Raw genomic sequence first — 19,955 nt, 5'->3', positions numbered from 1 at the left:
AAATAAATGTACATAGGAAAAAGAGGTTACTTACCAGTAACCAGGAGTCTTCCAGATGGTTCCACATATTCCCATGTATGGATTATTGTGCCACCTTATGATGCCTTGTGGTACCTTTCCCTTTAGTGTCACCAATATTCTGAGAAAGAGACCATACAATGGAGTGCCCCTACCATCTTCAGTTCCTTGCACCACAAAGCCAGAGACAGAAATGAACAAGGACTCTCTCAAAAAGGGTTAGGTTGGTGGGAAGTATAAATACATGGAGCCATCTCCAAGAACTCTGGTTATGGGTAGGTAACTGTAACCTGCATTTCTTCAAGTGTGTCTGCATATTCCTACTTATGGGATAGGCTGATAAGCAGTGTTAAAATCTAACCTACAGGCAGGAACAGTCCTTGTTGAATAGAGATTGAAGCCCTGTCTTGTTAAACTCAGTGGCCTCCCTGGAGGCCAAGTCTAGAGCAGTGTTTCTCAACCTTTTTTTTATAAAGTACTCCCTTTTTAAATATATATAATTATCCCAGTACCTACAGTTTTCTGACAATTTTTTTTCTAACATTGCAACACATTTGTTTAAACAACTTAATCATAGCTAGGGTTGCCAGATGGTTTCAACAAAAATACCAGACACACTTGGCATTATATCACAATCTACATTACATCTTATTTAGAAAATACCAGACATTTATATTTTCTCAATTTGTTTCCTGAACAGAAAGCTCAAATACTGGACTGTCCGGTTCAAAACCGGACACCTGGCAATTCTAGCTGGGCAGGTGACGGAAATGTTTCGGTATAAAATGTAAAACAAAAATTCAATTTTCTCCAAATTTCAGTTGTGTTGACTTATTTCCCTCCCCCCCCCCCCCCCCCCCCCCGATTTATCTCTTACCACAGGTTGAGAAACACTGGTCTAGAGCATAATTCTCAGTGAAGGTGTACACCGTAGCCCAAGTGGCAGCCCTGCATATTTCAGTAATTAGCACTTGCTGAAAACAAGAGAACAAACTTGCTCATGTGGTTCAGTTGCAGCAGGTAAAGAACTTATGCTAATATGTAACATGCATCAATACATAGTTGAATGCACAAAGAAACAGTCTAGGAAGAAACTGTGTAACCCATGTGGCTATTAGCATAAGATGCAGTTTAGATTATTTATAAAAACTCTTTAGTCATACCCAAATGGGCAAGAACCCTTCTAGCCACTAAAGTATAAAACAACTTCTCAGTTCTTATAGAATGTGGTTGGGTTGGGGCGAAGAAGAGGAGGAAATCAGACATTACCTTCAGTAAGAAACTGATTAGGCCTGTGACTTACCTTGTCCTTATGAAAAGAAGTGAGATGGATCAGCTATAAAATCATTCACTCTGCTGGCCAATGTGATGGTGATAATGAAGGCTGTTTTGATAAGTATATGACAGTGTGAAAACACAACCAAATTTTCAAAGGGTGAATTCACCAGAACGATCAAGATCCCAAGAGGAAATAGGACTTCTAATGGAAGATACACTTTTGATAAACTTTTCATGAACTTCTTAACTGAAGTGCGAACAGTGAACTGCCATCGAAAAATATATCATATGTGGAGATGGCTGCCCAATGAACTGATTTTTAAATGAATGAAATATTCCAGAACACAAGGAACGTGAACTGATACAGGTGAATCATAATTCCTCTTAATTCATGCTTGAAAATTAGACCATTTTAGAAGGTAGCAGTTTCTAGCTGATGGCTTTCTAGAGTTAAGTAGTATATCGTGCACAGATGAAAAACAGGATTGCTCAAGAGCAGACAAGTCACAGTTTGATCACTCACACTGCCGGATGATGTGACCGTGGGTCCAGATGAAAGATCCTACTCTTCCCTTGACACCGAAATCAGAGACTCTGCAGGACACTTACAGGAGATTGGTAAACACCGGTTGACAAGGCCAAGCCTGAATGATGAGACTATTTTTGCCCTGTCTTATCTTTTTCACTACCTTCTGAGTCAAGGGAAAGGAATGAAAGGTATACATCAGACCATTATCCCTGTGCAGGAGGAAGGCATCTGATAGGGAAAGACTGTTCTTGCCCACTCAGGAGCAGAAGAGGCAACACTTTTTATTGACCCTATTTGAACAGATCTGCATCTCATCAACTCCAACTGGAGAATATGGTCTGAGTCAATTGATCATTCAGGGAACCATTCACAAATCTGGGAGGTCTCGACTCAGATTATCAGCAACTATGTTGTTTTCTCCTGCAAGAAGCATAGCCATCGGATAACCTCACCCAGACCTCAGAGTCCAATCTCTGGCTGAGTCACTGAAATTCTCAAATTATGGTTAAAGACTTTAAGATAGAGAGATTTCACCATTTACACTAGCTTAAACATGACCCATGCTGCAGAGGAAGGCAAACCCACCTCTCCTCCCCCAACAATCTCTATCCAGTCTAACTTGGGGGATAATTCCTTTCCGATCCAAATATGGCAATTAGACAGACTCTAAGCTTGTGGGCAAGCCACTGTATCAGAGGTAGCAGTGAAGGGTGCCAGGCAGGAGCTGGTCTGCAGTAGCAACCCCTGTTGGGGGCGGGGGAGGAGGCAGGAGGGTCTCAGCTCCTGGACCTAGCACTAGCTGGAACTGAGCTTTAAATGCAGAGCCACAGCAGGGGTAGATCCCAGACCCAGTGCAAGCTAGGGATGAGTTGGGCTGGGTAGCCTGCTAGAAAATTGATTGGCGGAGGGAGGGGGTTGAGGGAAATGTGTATCGTCTATTGCATTAACCTATAAACTTTTGCTTATTGGTTAATCGACTACACTATTACATCCCTCGTAAAGACCATGCAGATCTCCAACTCTAGGCATGGGGGAGAGATAAGAAGGAGCTGAGGGACACTGGGGTGGTGCCACCTCAAGTAGCTAGAGGAAAGGCTATGGCTAAGAGGCGTGAGCACTGCCCCTCTATGGGTGCTTCTAGGCTGGTCCCTAAGGGGCCTCAAAAATAGCCTCAAAGATAAATGCTGACAACACGTGAGGTAAAGTACAAAGAAGGTCTCCCTATTTCCCCCCAAAAATCACAGATGTTTAAAAATGAAAATGGTGAATTGCTGCATTCAGTTGATCTCCCAGAGATAGATTTTTTTCAGTAGTTTACTTAATAGATGAGACATCAGGTATATTCTTATAGAACTGAACTGTCTTGGTTAATAGGAAAAGTCAAACTTCAGTAAAAATTAAACAACAGTTGAGAAATTAGGAAAATGTAATCTATTGCTGGAAAGCATGTTTAATTATGCAGTGATTGGTTGCTTACTGAAAATACAATACAGCAGAACCACTCTTCTTTGTGGCACGGTGGAATCATTACATATGTAAATCAATAATTAATGAAAAATGTATAACTTTTTGGAGATCAAATGCAAAGCAACAAGAAAGAGAAGAAACATTCTAGTTTTTTTAGAAAGAATGTACTACTTTTTCCTGTAAAGTAACACTATGTGAAGAAACATGCATACAAGTTTTTTAAAAATTTTAATAAACATATTCATCTATAGCCAGGCATAAATATTTGCATTGTGTGATTATATTGTCATATTACAAGCTATACAAGATTTAGCATTCTTACAAAGATATGTGAACGCTGTATTTATAAAAATCATCATTTGACATTAGCAGACTAATTTCTTAGGAAAACTGCATGTTTACAGTTCAAGCTCAAGAACTTGGTTAGACCAGAGTGTAACCTTTACATTTACTATTTTCATAGACACATGAGAAACAAAAACCAAACAGAACCACAAAGGGCTGCTCAGATATGAAAATAAACATTTTTGAACTGCTAACCAACACTAATATATGTGTGTATTTTATGAAGGTTACAAAGATACATAAACTACTACTATTATTTTTTATAAAAATAGTAGAAAATAAAGGATTTTTAAGAAGTTCTTTTTCCAGAACTTACGGTAACTTCTAAATCCTGCTTCATTTAGAGGCAGAAAAACGATATGTATTATGAATGCAAATTATAATCACCCCGCAGTTCTAAATAAAAAATCCAGTTATAAACCTCTATTTTTTTAATCAAGGAAACCTTAAAGCTAAGGGCTACATGCCACGCTCAGGTGCAAGCAACTCTCTTTGAAGATAATTTGGCTTTAGTTGCTTATAGCCTAAAGGTTCTGTGTGGTAACACACAAACTCTCCTCAATCGTGGTAACAAAAGCCACAAGACTAGTGAAAAAATGCACATAGTTAAACTTTATAAATTAAGAGGAAAATATTCAAAGCTATATTAATATCTTTACTTTTTGTTAAACCTTAAGGCCCGGAAAAAACCTTTATAGGGCCCTTAATTGTATGCAAAACTTTAGTTGTGTAGAATAGACATTACATCTTTTGACTTATTTTTCATCATCTGTCTTGTATTTTTATTACTAGAATATCCCACTGTTTTATAGGGCTTAGTCACTATTATTTAAAACTAGTCGTTCTTACTTCATGTTTTGGTTTTCCAATAGCTATTACAGGTTGTACCTCTGAAAATTGGCACTCCTGGACCAGAGCGCCCACGAGCCTGAAGGGCAGGAGGGCCAGGCTGGCCTGAGGCAACAGGGCTGGCAGCCTGGCTGGGGGGAGTGCAGGACTATAGCTGGAGCCCCACACTAGTCTACAGCAGTCCACGGCAATGTGAGGCTGAGGCCAAAGCCCCATGGCAGTGCGGGGCTGGAGACTCCTGGCAGCCCCCTGGAGCCCTGGTCTGGGGCATCGTGGCAGCTCCCAGGGCTGAAGTTGGAGTCCCACAGCAGCACAGAGGCAGAGTCCCCTGGCAGCCTCCTATAGCAAGGGGCTGAAGCCCCATGGCTGTCCCCCGATGCACAGGGACAGAGCCTGTATCATCCAGGGAGCCAGCAGCAGATGGGGAAGCAGGACAGTGAGCTTGGTGGGGAGGGCAAAGCAGGGTGCCTACTGGGGCCTGCCAGCAGCAGGAGGAGATGGATTTGGGGGCTGGTGGCAGACCACCTCCCTTGGTCTGTCAAATTTTCTCATTCAGAACTGGTCATATCTCAGTGGTGCTGGACCAGGGAAGCCCAATCTGTACTAATACTATTTTTAACATAGTTCAAAAGCATAAAATGTTTTTTCTGAGAAAACAAACCAGGTATTTTTTCAAAAGAAAATTCATATTCATTTAAAGGAGACAATATGCTTCAATAAAGATTCACAGTAATAATTAACTAATATTTTAATACTACAGTGGACCAAATCAAAATGCAAACATTACAATGTCTTAAATTTAATATAAGTCATTAATAAAATGAATATATTCTTTTCCACTGAATAAAGAATGGCTGAAGTGTAGCAATGTAATCAAAACTTGTAGCAGGGTGCGGCAATAGCAGCTGTAAAGAAAAAATAATGTAAGGAACATATGAAGCGTGTTGTTCAAGAGAGGAACCCTAGACAATAAGGGCAAGATAGGATCCTGGAAGCTGGGAGGAGTTCTGCAAATGCCTTTTTCAAAAGTTCTGCAATATGATGGAATTGGGCTTTTTTTCCATATTTTTTAGACTAAGTAAGGATCTTTGCTGATTTATAATATCAAAATAGTTTATAATTTATAGCAATATAGCATTAAAAATGGAAGAAAACTACAATCTATTAAAATAGGCACTTAAGGATAGCTCTTCAGTCTTTGAAGATCTAGTTTAAGAATTGGGCATTTAAAATGGGGGAAAAAAATGGGAATCCTCTAGGAACTTACTAGGTGATCAGGCTGAAGACAGGAGTCACACAAAATTACTTTAGTGTCAGAGTACACCAGAAAATAAAAGGTGGTGATAAGCAAACCCATTGAACAAAAGAAAGTTCCAAAGAGAGAGGAATGATTTACAAATAAGAGAACAAAAAAGATTATACAAATGAGTACACACAAAGAAGGCATGAGTTGTGATGGAGGTCAAAAGCAGAAATTCCGGGAGCAGATCTTTAGCAAATATAGGAAGAAAAATAAAATGGCATTCTAAAGGAGATCATAATAAGGCTGTTGATCCAGCTGTATTGTATAAATTTAGAAGTAGAAGAAAGTAAAAAGGAGGAGAAAGTTTGTATTACCCGGTATTCAGCTGAAGACATTACCAACAGTCAAACAAGGCAATATATTCATTATAATTTTGGTGTGAATGTAACAAATACTCTTGGTGTATATTTCATGTTTTCTGTACCACAAAGGGTACACATGACTGGAATAACACACAATCATATAGTTTGGAACTTGTTTATACTCTTTTGATTCAATGTACATTCCATATAGCAAAGAATAAAATATTGTGGGGGAAAATTACAATAATGCAATATATTTTGTAACCAGCTGTAAGATTAAACACAGCAGGGAAGACTTGGTATAAATGAAATTAACTGAAGTTTGGCAAGCCATTTACTTTAGCTCTTACAATAGAGAAAACGTTTTAGATAGCTCAAACAGCACCAGCATTTTCAGGAGAATTAAATTCCCTAACTACACATACTCCAAACAGTGGTTTGGAAATAACATTTTGGCAGCAGATACTACATGCATCAGACCTTCCACAGACTTCAAAAACTAGAGTAGGCATTATATTCATTTATCACTATACAGTTCCCCTTCACCTTTTGTGTCAACTGATCAATAGATATTATTTTTAAACCATCCTCAAATATTACAATTAATACATCATGACAGTAAATTGAAAAAAAAAAAAAAAACCCTTAATGTGACACCACAGCAAGGCTTTCTTTACTGAAGTCTAACTGCCACTTACATTATCCCATCTTGATATTAAACATTTAAAAAAAAGTTTCATTAGTTATGTAAAGGTAATTAAGTCAACATTACTTTTGTTAAATTATGTTAAAATGAACATGATTTTTATATAAGATTTGATTAATTCAGTCGTCATCTGTAATTTATTCTTTGCATGGACTACTATGTAAGTCTAGGAATACTCTTGCATTAATCAGTACTCTCAAAATATCAGCATATGCTTCATTATGCATATATTCATACAGTTATGCACTATATTCATAGTGTTAAAATATGGTCATACTATTCACAACATTATTCCAAAGATTTATCTGCTTCTCCTTTCCCCAGATTATCATTTCCTTTGGTAAACACACCCGTTCTTTCTTATGAATATGTGTACGTGTGTGTGCGCGTGTGTGTGTGTGTGAGCGCGTGTGAGTGAGAGAGAGAGAGAGAGAGAGATGAGTATTGGAAGCTTTTTCTAAATTTAAGTGACATAAAAAAAGTTTATACTAAAAGTGATATAACTATATTAAGTTTATCATGAACTGTTCATTTATTTAAAAAGTAAAGAAAATAATTCCATGATATTTATCCATATAAAGCCCTTCTAAGATAAAATATCTGAGTTAGACATTTTTGTCAGCAATGTCATTCTGAATTTTCTTCAAGATTTAGGATTAAGTCTGCCTAATCCCTGATGAGTTCATTTGAATTTCAATATAATGAAGTGGCTGACATCTATGTGAAAACTGATGGGAGAACAAGAGTTCTTAGTGTTTGATTACCACCTCAAGAGATGTTCCATTCTAAATATCACACAGATTATTCTAGAGATCATGAAAGAATCAAACATAGGACTACTACGTTTTTGTACTGTATTTGTAAGGATTCAGTTATCTAGATTTAAGTGTCTAATTTCGTAAGTGAAAAACCAGACTATTTAACCTGACACTGACTGACTACTCAATTAAAATTTGCTTATGATTATATATTATATAGGCAGAATGAAGCTATTACAATAAAGGCTTCTACAAACTCTCCTCTTTTTTTGCTGGCAATCACTTTCACATGTTAAACACCAATTAAAACGCAACAGCCAAAAGTGCACATTCCATGTTTTCGGTGTCTTGGTGCTTCTCCAGAAATTACAACTTTGGATGACTTTCTCTTGCTTCTTCCAGTTTAGAAAGGATCCACTGTGGCAGTTAAGAGAAAAAAAAAGTCCCCTTAGTAAAAAGTGTGCCATGCAGTAGAACATTTGGCTGGAATGGCCAGACATGTCATCATTTAATACCGGGTCTAATCAAATCTTAACATAATGCAAAGATCATAATCTATCAATAGTATTTCTCTTTCTTGTCTCAGAGAAACTGACTGAGGTTCAAATTCCACTCTTTCACGTGACAACACATAAGACTAATGCTAAAATAAGATTCCAATGTCCTAATCTGCGGATAAGGTTGCCACCTGTCTGGATATTACCTGGACAGTCCAATTTTAGGCTTCTGTGTCTGGGTGTCCTATATGAACAACAATATTTTAGAAAAGTAATAATCATCACTGTTTTGCATATATGCTGGAGAAACATTACTGTTCATTTATATTATCCAATCATTTTAGGCAAGTAACAGAACAGAGACTGACATGATCCCTCCACCAAACAATTACAATTAAAGTTAAGAGGTGACGGAGAGAGGATGACAAACAGTCGAAAGAGGATGGAATCAGAAAAATTGAATCATGCTGCAATATGATCATATTGTTTGTTTAAGCACAAACATGTTGTGGTTCTGTCAAAATTGTTTTCAACAATTAGGTTGTTTTTTAAAATTAGGAAAATAAATATACTAATAAGTCAACACAGTGTAGAGAAATAAGTTTTTAGAAAGGTTTAAGTGCAAAGGTACTGGCATGGCAGATAGGAGTGGGAAAGGCATTGCTTGTATCGTGAGAAGTATGATAAAAAAGGAGATTAAAGTGTCCTGGGAGAAAGATAAAAGTCTATCAAGGCTGATAAGAGGTCAAGTCAGATAAATAAATAGGGCTGGAGTTGTGTGCTGCTCTGTGACTCCATTTCCCCATCTGTAAATTGAGGACTCCCAAATTCCAAGGCCAAAAAACACAGTGTGATAATCTAGTCTGTGTGAAACACAGGCCATAGAACTTTCTAATACAAATTCCTATAGCCCATCTCTCTCAGAAATACATACAATCTTGATTTACAATTATCATTGATGGAGAATCATTCATGGGAGAAATTTCACATGTCAATGTTCTTATGAAGCCAGGCTTTTCACCCAAGTAAAGTACTGTGTTGTTATAATTTAAATAGTAGTTGTTTGTTTTTACCTTGGCATCTTCTGGAGTCCTAAAATTAATTATTTTTCCAAACTCTTTGGCATGGAATACAGACTTAACGCGTTCCTACAAAACAAACAAGTTTAAATTATATTACCTCAGTTTTTCTGAAGCTAATGAATCTTTATACTCTTACTAGAAGATGCACCTGGCATTGCTCAGATCTTCAACTCAAATAAGTTTTTTCTTAATTTAAATCATTGTTCTGGAATGGGGTTGGCAATGAGAGGTTCAGTGTGGAGGCTGCCCCAGAGACAGAGGTATACCCAGCCCTCTCTCATTGCAACAGCTTGGGTTCAGGTGATAAGCTCCTGTCCATCATGGCCACTGCAGCTCCAGTGGGCATTGCCAGGGTAGGCATGTATGTCCAACTGAGGGACAGACAGAGACACACACACACACACACACACACACACACACACACACACACACACACTAGTATATGGTAGGTAGCTGTTCCTTTCTCCGCCCTCCGGGCCCAACGCAGTTATAGCTGTCCTGGTCCCCATCTCTGGTCCCCTTCTGTCCCCCTCTGGTCATTCCGCAGAATAAACTCTCTCCTGACAGATCCCTCCCTTTACATTTTATAAGAAACAACTGAATTCCACACACATTCCATTATCTTGGCACAACCAAACCATGACCTTGCTTTAAGTTATGATAAAAGGAAGCTGAATACTATATTTGGTGATCCTAGCTCTGACCATTTAGGAGGGTTTTTTGTACAAATGGACTCCGACAGACAGACAGACACATTTCTAAAATATATAGTAAGAAGATTTGCTCTACAAGAAAGACCTTTTAAAGAGCAGTCTACTCAAACAAATTTTTAACTACAAACCTTACTTTACAACATCATTCTGTTTAATGCACTGTATGTCTATCATTTTAAACATCTATATATCTATAGAATAATCAACTATCTAGAACAGGCGAGTTAATTAAAAGCATTTGATGTGCTAAATTTTTCTATATAATAATTGCATGATGTGAACTACATGAGAACTAATGCACACTGGAGCTATTTTTCATGCATGGTCTCACTTTCTTAGAGAATTCTATTTTAGGATTCATTCCTCTTCCTCATTGCTGCTTGTCCATGGAGGGGAGATTACATTCCTATGTCCTTTACTGTTAGACATTCAGATGAGTAAAAAAAGGTATTCCTGAGTGAGTTCAAATCTTCTTTCAATTTCCACTCTTCTTAGGAAGAGAATACCAGACCCTTTGCCAAGTAATTCTTGTGCCGGGGTTTTAGGGAGGGTGTTTGGATTTACCCAAATAAAACTCTAATCTTGAAAAACAGACCTTCCTGTTGTGTCCCAGGTGCTAGAAAGTTGTGACCCTCTCTTACTACAGTGTTTCCAAAGGAATGTTAGCATATATAGGCGGGAGATGTAGGAATCCAAGAAGCTGTAAGGACTCTTTAAGTGCATATCTATACTGCAATATAAGACTGAGCTCAACTCCAACTTGAGCCCCCTTCCATCTACCACAAGTCCCTGAGACTTGGACTCAGACCTCAGGTTCTAGGACCTTGCAGGGGTGTGAGTTTCACCCAGACAAAACGGGACCTAGAGTTCAACCACTATTCTTTACAGTGTAGATACACCATCCCTCCTACCTCTGACTTGGGCCCTGAGAGCCCACTAAAATTACCATATAATATCAACAATTTTCTTTGTCCTCTCTATCCCAAAAATCTTCAATCAACTCCAGGGAAACTGAAGTAACCCCAACTTTGTGAAGCCAGTTGCTTCGAGACTCACTAATCTCAAGCTTACATTTCAGGGTAGATATGTCCTAAGCCTCTTTTCTCTGGCTGACTGAGGATCCACAGAGTTGGAAACAATTATTGCAGAGCTCTTTCTATGTAATTCTTGAATGCATATCTTGGCAGATACAACTGGTTTACCATATGAAGAGCAAGGGCAGGAACATATGAAAAGAGATGTGCAGGTGGTCTGCGTAGGCTAGAAATACTACCTGTGAAGATGTTACTTATTTATTTTAATAAACATTTTCCACACAGAAGAAAAGTGTCTGAGTGGAAGCTGAAACCCTTCCCACCACCAAAAAACCCCCCAACCAAACAAAAAAACCAACATGGGTGAATGTGGACAAGGAAATTCCCTTGTTACTGCCCAAAACTGACTTTTAAAAACTGGGAATTGAAAAATAAATTGGAAAAGCTGAGTTAACATTCTGATCCACTCATTGGACGTGAGTTAGTCTGGGATATGATCAAGCTCATAGACAAATCTGAGCTACCTCCTGTAAAGATGTCAAAAGAACTTCAGAATGAAAAAAATAAATCATACTTTTACATTTCATTCAATAGGCATTTACCCTACCTTGGCTTCAATGCGTAATCTTCTTCCATCAACAATGAATGGCTCTTTGGTAAACTCATCATAAGTGTATTGCCACTCACATGTCAGCTGTCCAAATGTTCCTTTTGTCACAAACAAAACACCACTAGCAAGAGTAAAACATAAACATGAGGCAGAAATGAAAATGGAGGCAGAAAATAAAAAGGTATTAAATACTTCCTCATTGCCACTAAAGAAATTAGGAACTAAGGGTGTGTTTAAACTACATCCCTCTGTCGGCAGAGGGATGTAAATGAAGCACTTCGAAAATGCAAATGAAGCGGGGATTTAAATATCCCATGCTGCATTTGCATAATCACGTCATGGCACTCTTTTGAAAAAGTGCTATTTCGAAATTGAAACCGCAGTCTAGACTGAGGTTTACAGGATCTTTTGAAAAAATGCCCCGTTTTCGAAAGAACCGCCTCTAGACTGTGGTTTCAATTTCAAAAGAGCACCATTACTGGATTATGCAAATGAAGCATGGGATATTTAAATCCTCACTTCATTTGCACTTTCGAAGTGCTTCATTTACATCCCTCTGCTGACAGTGGGATGTAGTCTAGACGTAGTCTAAATGACAGTGCAGTGAAACGATTTCATTTCAAATTGTCTCTCACGAGTTAAGATACATACAACAACCAACATAGCATGATTTTTTAAAAGATTTGGGGCTTGTCTATACAGGGATACTCAAGAAAGTTAACCCAAATTAACTTTAAAAGTGCATTAGTTAAATGACATTAAACCCCTGTGTGGATTAAAATTGAAGTGGCTTTTAATTCATCTTAGCATAATTTACTTTGGAGGTGAATTAATGTAAACAAAATTAAGACTACTAAAATTCTAAATAATAGCATCCAAATAGAGGTTTAGTGGGTTTAATTAACACACTTTTAATTCACACTTTAGTTAATTCATATATATTTTCCTGATTGTCCCTGTGTACTAAATTCCTAAATTCTGCAGGTTCCTATAGCTTACTGATAGCATCTATCAGCATTTTTCTTATGCCAAAGCAGCAACTTTACTTCTAACTTGACATTCTCTGGAGAAAAGCAGTCCCTAGACAGAAAAATGGAAATGATTTATGCTCCATTATTAAATATTTCTGAGTCGCAAAGAAAATTCCATTCCTTTATTACTGAGTATCATTATTTAAATCTCAGTCCTGCAATGTGTTTTTCACAAGTGGATGCCTGAGTCCATACAGAATCCTACTGACTTCATACAGACTAAATACACAATTTATCTGTTTCAGTTATGGAAAACATGAATGAAAATTAGTCATCCTTGGATTATAGAAGTTATACCCGTGAGGCATCTATCATATATTTTGAAAAGTTAGTTAGTTTGTGGATTTGTTTGTGTAAAATGGAGTCATACTTTGCGATTACCTACAGATACCCAATTTTGCATAAACAATCTTGCCACTTAAATTAGCTTAATACACTACTTTTTACACTGGAATATGTTAGGTGAAAGGTTTAATTATTTTTGTTTTTAATCAGATTAGATTTCATAAAAATATTTGCTAACAAAATTAAATTCGAGTTGCCTATTCAACTGTCAATTTCGTGCAAAGAAAATGTTAATGCTATAAATCACAAAATAATTCAAATTAGTTACGGAAAGAGGAATGGAAGCTTTATGAGTTTCTGATTCAAATTTACTATGTATGGTAATTATTCAAGAAAATAAATGTTTGCAATCGAAATCCTACAAATTTAAAACTGTTCTTTTACTTACTTTTTGCAAGCACATTAATAAAAAATTCTATTATATATATTTAATTTCTTGAATTTTCCTATAAGTGTAATCTATGCAAAATGACTTTGTCCGGTCAATGATGGGCATTACCTGCTAGTACGATAATATATTCTTTGCCAAACTGGCAATGGAGTCGTCACAGATAATAGGATACCAGACACTTTTTTTAATCCATTGTGTGTGCATATATATGTCTATGTATAAACACATACTTAAAATGATAAAAATAGCTACTATATCTAAAAGAATTATTGCTCAAACAGTTTGGTGGTTCATTTTGAACCTCTCAAATCTGGGATTCTATGGTCCAGCAAGGCCACGGATGTTGCTGGATTGAAGAGCCCCAGGAGAGTGGGTCTGCTGAGTCCCGGTTGGGCCAGCAGCAGCTTGGCAGGGGAACCATGATGTCAGCTGGCGTCTAGGACCCTTGGCTCTGGCTGGGGAACCCCCCAGTGTCAGTGGGATCAGGTGGCCAAAGCAGTTCCGACCAGGAAACCTTGAGAATTCCCTGGTGGCAGCAGGGCCATACAGTGACCCAGGAGCCCCAACAGCAAGGCCAGGCAGAAGTCAGGAGTCCCGGCCCCAGCAGGGGAATCCGCTGTGGCCAGCCCCGGCTAGGAAACTGCAGGTACCTCCGGCGGCAGTGGGTTTGGCGGTGGCTGAGCGACCCTGGCTGGGAACCCCCTGGTAGCTGGCCCATAGCAGCATGGCAGGTAGTGGCTGGGTGGCCTCAGGGTCAAGAAACACCGAGGAACTCCTGGAGGTAATGGGGCCAGCAGTGGCGGGGAACCACTGGGAGCAGCAGTTGGGGAGCCTCGGCCGGGCCAGAGTTAGCGTGACAGCAGCAGTGCGGGAAACTCCAGCCTTGAGAGCCCAAAGAAAAGGAGCCGGCAGCAGGGCAGCCAGCAGTGGAGCATTCAACTCCCCTTGTCTGAGATGGTTCAGGTCCCGAGCGTGCCAGATCAGGGAGGTCCAACCAGTACATTTTACCATATTATTATATTTACTACTATTCAAAAAGAAAATCTTTTACCTTTTTGTTATCATTAACAAATCTGTATTATTAACCATGGCATGTGCAATATATCTGAGTTTTGCAAATCTTCCATTTTCAATTTTCTGGAGAAAAAAAGAGATGCGTTACAGCATTCAATAAAACACATTAATGTATCTATTTCTGGAGCTTTTTCCATCACAACATGCATACTATTTACAGTAGACTGAATACTATAGTTGAATCTTCAGTTTTAAATATTGAGGCTCTATAAACTTCTGGAAGCCAGAATTTCAGAGGAATGAACTATATAACCATGTAAAACAGGCTTCTCCTTCAGTTTCAACTATGACAGAGCTCCTTTGCTTACAGTGACTATGTTCCAAAAGTATTCTGCTTAGCTTAAGAAATGTGATTTAATTTGGATCTCATACTGTGAGGAAATAAACATAAGAGCTGTTTACTTTATGTTTTCCATAAGTGAACACACACATGCCCCTTTGTATTTAAATGCAAAATAGCACAGTTAACTAAATAACAGTCCTTTAAATATTGTAGACACAAAAGTTTTCAAAACTATATATATGATTCATAAATCAGTCCTCTCTCAAATAAAAATAAAGAGCCAAAGTGGTGACTATTATTTACCACTTAAACCATTGTTAATATTACAAAAAAAAATTAAACAATGCTACCGTATGACTATACTCTCAGCAAACAGCAGTGAAAATCTCTTAACCAATTTTTTAAAATTATGTTTTCCTGTGTATATAGTAAATTTAACAACTGGGATATCTTCCAATATAAAATGTTTTGGTTTACAGACACAAATCATGTAAAGCAATCAACAAGGAGAAAATAATACATAGACAATACACAATTCTATGAACAAAAAACATTTAGAATTTTAAATTCATTTACAAGTTACTACACTGGATTAGAGTTTTAATGACTAATAAATACATTATTAAAACACACCAGAACAATGAACAGAAAATAATCTAAATAAAAATGTTGTAATTAACATTTGCTTATTCTTGTCAAGGTTTTAAATTTATACAATCTATTATTTTACTCAATAGTCTTCCATAGCTACACATAAGGTCTGGACACAGGAAATATTTAATATATAATTTAAATTAAAGAACTGAAAAACTCAGCACACTCCGGAGTTAAATGTTTGAATTTGAAGAGTTGACAAACACCTACATGCATGTATGTATAAGAACAGGACATTACAACTTTTTAAAAAAATCCTAATTTACCACTTTGATTCAAACTACATAGGAGAGACTCTATGGGGGCATACAGGAGTAAAGAATTAACATAGGAAGGCTCCTGAAATAAACTGAACAGTGCCTATTGAATGATGTAACAAAACTTAAAAGGTATGTTCTGAATAATTTAGCTATATAGTTTGGAGGATATTATCACAGAACACTATGATAAAGTAAAACTCAGTGACAGAAGGATAAGAACTCTCAATGATTATTTCCTTAAAGCTGTGAAACAAATACTGAAGAAACTTAAAATATTTGCTAACATGAAAGAAACTTTTTATAATCCTGGGTCTGATACTATTCAATATTTTCATTAACGACTTGGAGAACGGAGTGGAGAATACGCTTATAAAATTTGCAGACAACAGCAGCTTTGGGAAGTTTGCAGTAAAGGCACTTGAAGGACAAAATTACAAATCAAAATGACCGTGACAAATTGGAAAATTGATAGAAATCAACAAGATGAAATTCTATAAAGTACAATAGTCAGGGAGGAAAAATCAATTGCACAACTACAAAATGGGGAATAATGGGCAAGGTGAAAGTACTGTACTGCTGAAATGGATGTGAGAGTTACACTAGATCACACATTGAATATGAGTCATCAATGTAACAGTTGCAAAAAACCCCTAATATTCTGGGGTTCATTAACAGAAGAGTCATAAGCAAGACATGAGACATAATAGTCTCACTCTACTTTGCACAAGTGAAGCATCAGCTGGAGTACTGGATCCAATTCTGGGGAGATGACACTTTATGAAAGATGTGGACAACTTGGAGAGAGACCAGAGAAGAACAACAAAAATTATAAAGATTTACAAAAACTGTACATAAACTGGGCATCATAATTAAATGAGACTATATGGGAGCACAGAGGACGAGGGAACAAGAAAGCCGCTACAAATTAAACAGCAGTTGTGAATCTGTTAGGCCACACTTCTTTGCACTCAGTAACCAGCCATGTTAGCTGAACAGATTGAAAAGTATATTATCTGACAATCTTCTCTTAGCAGCTTCTCTCCTCCTTATTCACCACTAATGGGCAAGACCTGCCACTTGTAAAATGTAGAAGTATTCTAGTATTGTTGCTTGAGACTCCAGAACTAAGCCCAATCTTCTGCTCAGATCACCAGAATAGTTCTTCAAAGCTTCAGAAATACCCCATCAACAGATAACTATCATTAAGATAACTTGGTATCCAATTATATTAAAGTCATTTATATATATGCCCAAGTATCCCTTAAAAGAAAAAAATTGTAATTCTGGTCATTTACCAAATACCAGGATAGGCTGAATGAGAGAAGTTGGTAACTAAGAAAATTACTACGAAAGAAATTCATCATTCTGCTGCACAGCTTTCCACATACATCGCTAATGGGAAATTGCAAGCAATGAATCTTAAAAGTAGAGGGGACAATGAAGAGAATCTTTATTGTTATTATAGTAGAATAACAAGGAAATAGAGGTTCACCCAACAAAGCAAGAGCTTTGTAATTTAACATTACTTGGAAGCTAATCCAGTAGCATGTTCCTACATACAGTAAACTTCCGATAATCCGGCACCTTTAGGACCCAGGGGATGCCGGATTATTACATATGCCGGATTATCAGAAGGGGGGACTTTGAGGGGTCTGAGGTGGGGTGGGGGATGCCACCCTAGACCCCTCATAGCCCCCCTCTTTCAATAGTCCGGCTCTGCCCCAGGCGTCCCCGAGTCAGCCGCTGCTGGTCAGTTTCAGCAGCGGCTGAATTGGGGACGCCTGCGGCAGAGCAGCTGGGGTGCCCTCAGCGCTGTAAGACCAACTCAGCAGCACCCCAGTTGCTCTTGGGGACCCCTGGGACAGAGCAGCTGGGGTGCTGCCAGGTTGGTCCCGTAGTGCCGCCCCTCGGCCCTGCAAGACCAACTCGGCAGCACCCCAGCTCTGCCCCCGGCTTCCCCGATTCAGCTGCTGGTCAGTTTCAGCAGCGGCTGAATCGGGGAAACCAGGCGCAGAGCAGCTCCAATTGTCCGGGTGGAGCACTTCCGGGTTCCTGATGGTGCCGGACCATCAGGAGTGCCGTAGCATTGGATGCTGGACCAATGGAGTTTTACTGTACTTTGCAAATCTCTCGAAGGTCAATCCTTTTCAACATAACTCAACCAGGGATCTTGTAGAGGGAAATTTGACTCTTTGTGAACAGCTTCCCAGATATGCAGCAGGCCAAGTGATATAAGTTTTTTAACATGAAAAAAATTAAAAACCAACAAATGGTCCTGTAGCAACTTAGAGACTAACAAAAAATTTAGTTAGTATCATGAACTTTTGAAGGCACAATCCACTTCTGCAGATGAAAAAGTGGGTTGTGCCCACAGAAGCTCATGATACTATCTACGTCTTTTGTTATTCTCTCTGGTGCTGCAGGACCATTCATTGTTTTTTAAGTTTTTTCAGTTACAGACTAACACGGCTACCCATCTGAGGTGTTTAACATATTACTCACAGTAATGTTAAGGCCATAAAGGACCTGTCATTTTGGATGGAATGAGATGAACAGAGTACAGTTGATGTCTGCACCCAATATGTTTGAAATAATCTTCACAATGCAAGGAATATCAAATTATACCACACCATTCTAAAGAGTTGATGCTGGCCATCACCTACAGTCCTGGCCCTCTGAACCCCACTGGCCATCACCTACAGACCTCAGCTAAAACCTCTCCAACGCATCATCAGTGATCTACAACCCATCCTGGACAATGATCCCTCACTTTCACAGACCCTGGGAGGCAGGCCAGTCCTCGCCCACAGACAACCTGCCAACCTGAAGCATATGCTCACCAGCAAATATACACCGCAGCATTGTAACTCTAACACAGGAACCAATCCATGCAACAAACCTCAGTGCCAACTCTGCCCACATATTTACACCAGCAACGCCATCACAAGACCTAACCAGATGAGCCACACCTTCACTGGTTCATTTACTTGCACATCTACCAACATAATATATGCCACCGTGTGCCAACAATGCCCCTCTGCTATATACATCGGCCAAACGGGACAGTCCCTACATAAAAGAATAAATGGACACAAATCAGATATTAGGAATGGCAATATATAAAAACCTGTAGGAGAACACTTTAGTCTCCCTGGACACATAATAGTAGATCTAAAGGTAGCCATCCTGCAGCAAAAAAACTTCAAGACCAGACTTCAAAGAGAAACTGCTGAGATACAGTTCATCTGCAAGTTTGACACCGTCAGCTCAGGATTAAACAGACTGTGAATGGCTGGCTAACTACAAAAGCAGCTTCTCCTCTCTTGGTACTCACACCTCCAGATCAGCTGCTAGAAGTGGACCTCATCCTCCCTGATTGAATTAACCTCGTTATCTCCAGCCTGATTCTGGCCTGCATATTTATAACTGCCTCTGGATATTTCCACTACATGCATCTGATGAAGTGGGTCTTTTGCCCACAAAAGCTTATGCTCCAATACATCTGTTAGTCTCTAAGGTGCTATAGGACTCCTTGTTGCTTTTAAAGAGGTGATGGTAATTGGAACAAAACAATGGGTGAACCATTTTCCAGAAATTACAAAAAGAATTTACATTGAACCAAAAAGTTCTTAGAAGCATGAGAACTACAACGTTTTATACACAATAATAATGTGATTCTTGTATGGTTGGAGAAACCAATTCTATATCCTTTCAGAAGTAACAACAATAGAAAGGCCTGCAACAGACTTGTCTGTCATTCTGAATAATCCTGACATTTGAAGATACTTAGATGAGAAGTCAGATGTGCCTGCCGAAAGAATGTAAGGTCTTGATTATAGGACTCCAAGCAAACACATTCTGTAAAAATTTTAGAGTAGCTGAGATCAATAGTTATTATTACTATTTGTACAGCAGTATCTTATAGAGGTCAAGGTCCCACTATGCAAGCTACTGTACAAACAGATAAGCTATTTCCTCTTCACACCAGAAATAATTTTGACCATATCAATGTATGGAATTTTCTGATTTAGTTCTGTTTGAGTATTAAAAAATACTGACTGATGAGAGTGATGCCCAATCAATTAATTGTAGGTTATCCAGATCTGGATGAAGATGACAAATTCACTTCAAGAAGTCCAGTGTTTTCTACAGTTGGAATAGAAGTTCTATGGCTATCTACTGAGTCTGACGTGCATCCTGACTCAACAGGGGATAGGAGGATGAAGTTGGCTCTCCCCTTTCCCCTCTTTTCTGTACCCTTTGTATAAGCTGTCTTTAAATCAGCAGATTCTTCTGAACCCAGGACTCTATTTCCATTTCCAAAGTGAAGGCTGACCTCTGGTTAGATCCCTTCCAAAAACAGGGAGTAAACACTCATATTTCAATCATTAACATCTAAGGGAAAGCAAGAGGCAAATTCTTCTGT

At 38.4% G+C, this 19,955-nt stretch overlaps 1 protein-coding gene and 1 long non-coding RNA gene across 9 annotated transcripts in view; one reads left to right on the top strand and one right to left on the bottom strand.

The window, feature by feature from the left end:
• Positions 1-19,955, bottom strand: part of VPS13A (vacuolar protein sorting 13 homolog A) — a 296,260-nt gene that overhangs the window by 30,601 nt on the left and 245,704 nt on the right. For 5 of the 7 annotated variants that reach the window (XR_012904695.1, XR_012904697.1, XR_012904696.1 and 2 more), the window contains exons 69-71: positions 14,310-14,395; positions 11,489-11,612; positions 9,126-9,200 (exon numbers count right to left, since the gene is read on the bottom strand). Coding sequence is in view for 2 of the 7 variants with exons in the window: in XM_006122479.4 (XP_006122541.2) it covers positions 7,922-7,972; positions 9,126-9,200; positions 11,489-11,612; positions 14,310-14,395 (336 nt within the window). In the remaining 5 variants the exon portion in view is untranslated. Of the gene's footprint in view, positions 1-3,503; positions 7,973-9,125; positions 9,201-11,488; positions 11,613-14,309; positions 14,396-19,955 lie in introns of those variants that run through there. The other 2 variants (XM_006122479.4, XM_075931737.1) reach the window with 1 other exon arrangement.
• The window catches only part of LOC112545689 (uncharacterized), a 37,484-nt gene that overhangs the window by 11,213 nt on the left and 6,316 nt on the right, over positions 1-19,955 (top strand). The window lies entirely within an intron of this gene.

The sequence above is a fragment of the Pelodiscus sinensis genome, chromosome 6 (assembly GCF_049634645.1).
Source record: "Pelodiscus sinensis isolate JC-2024 chromosome 6, ASM4963464v1, whole genome shotgun sequence".
Lineage (NCBI taxonomy): Eukaryota > Metazoa > Chordata > Testudines > Trionychidae > Pelodiscus > Pelodiscus sinensis.
This window is presented reverse-complemented; position numbering and strand designations above follow the sequence as displayed.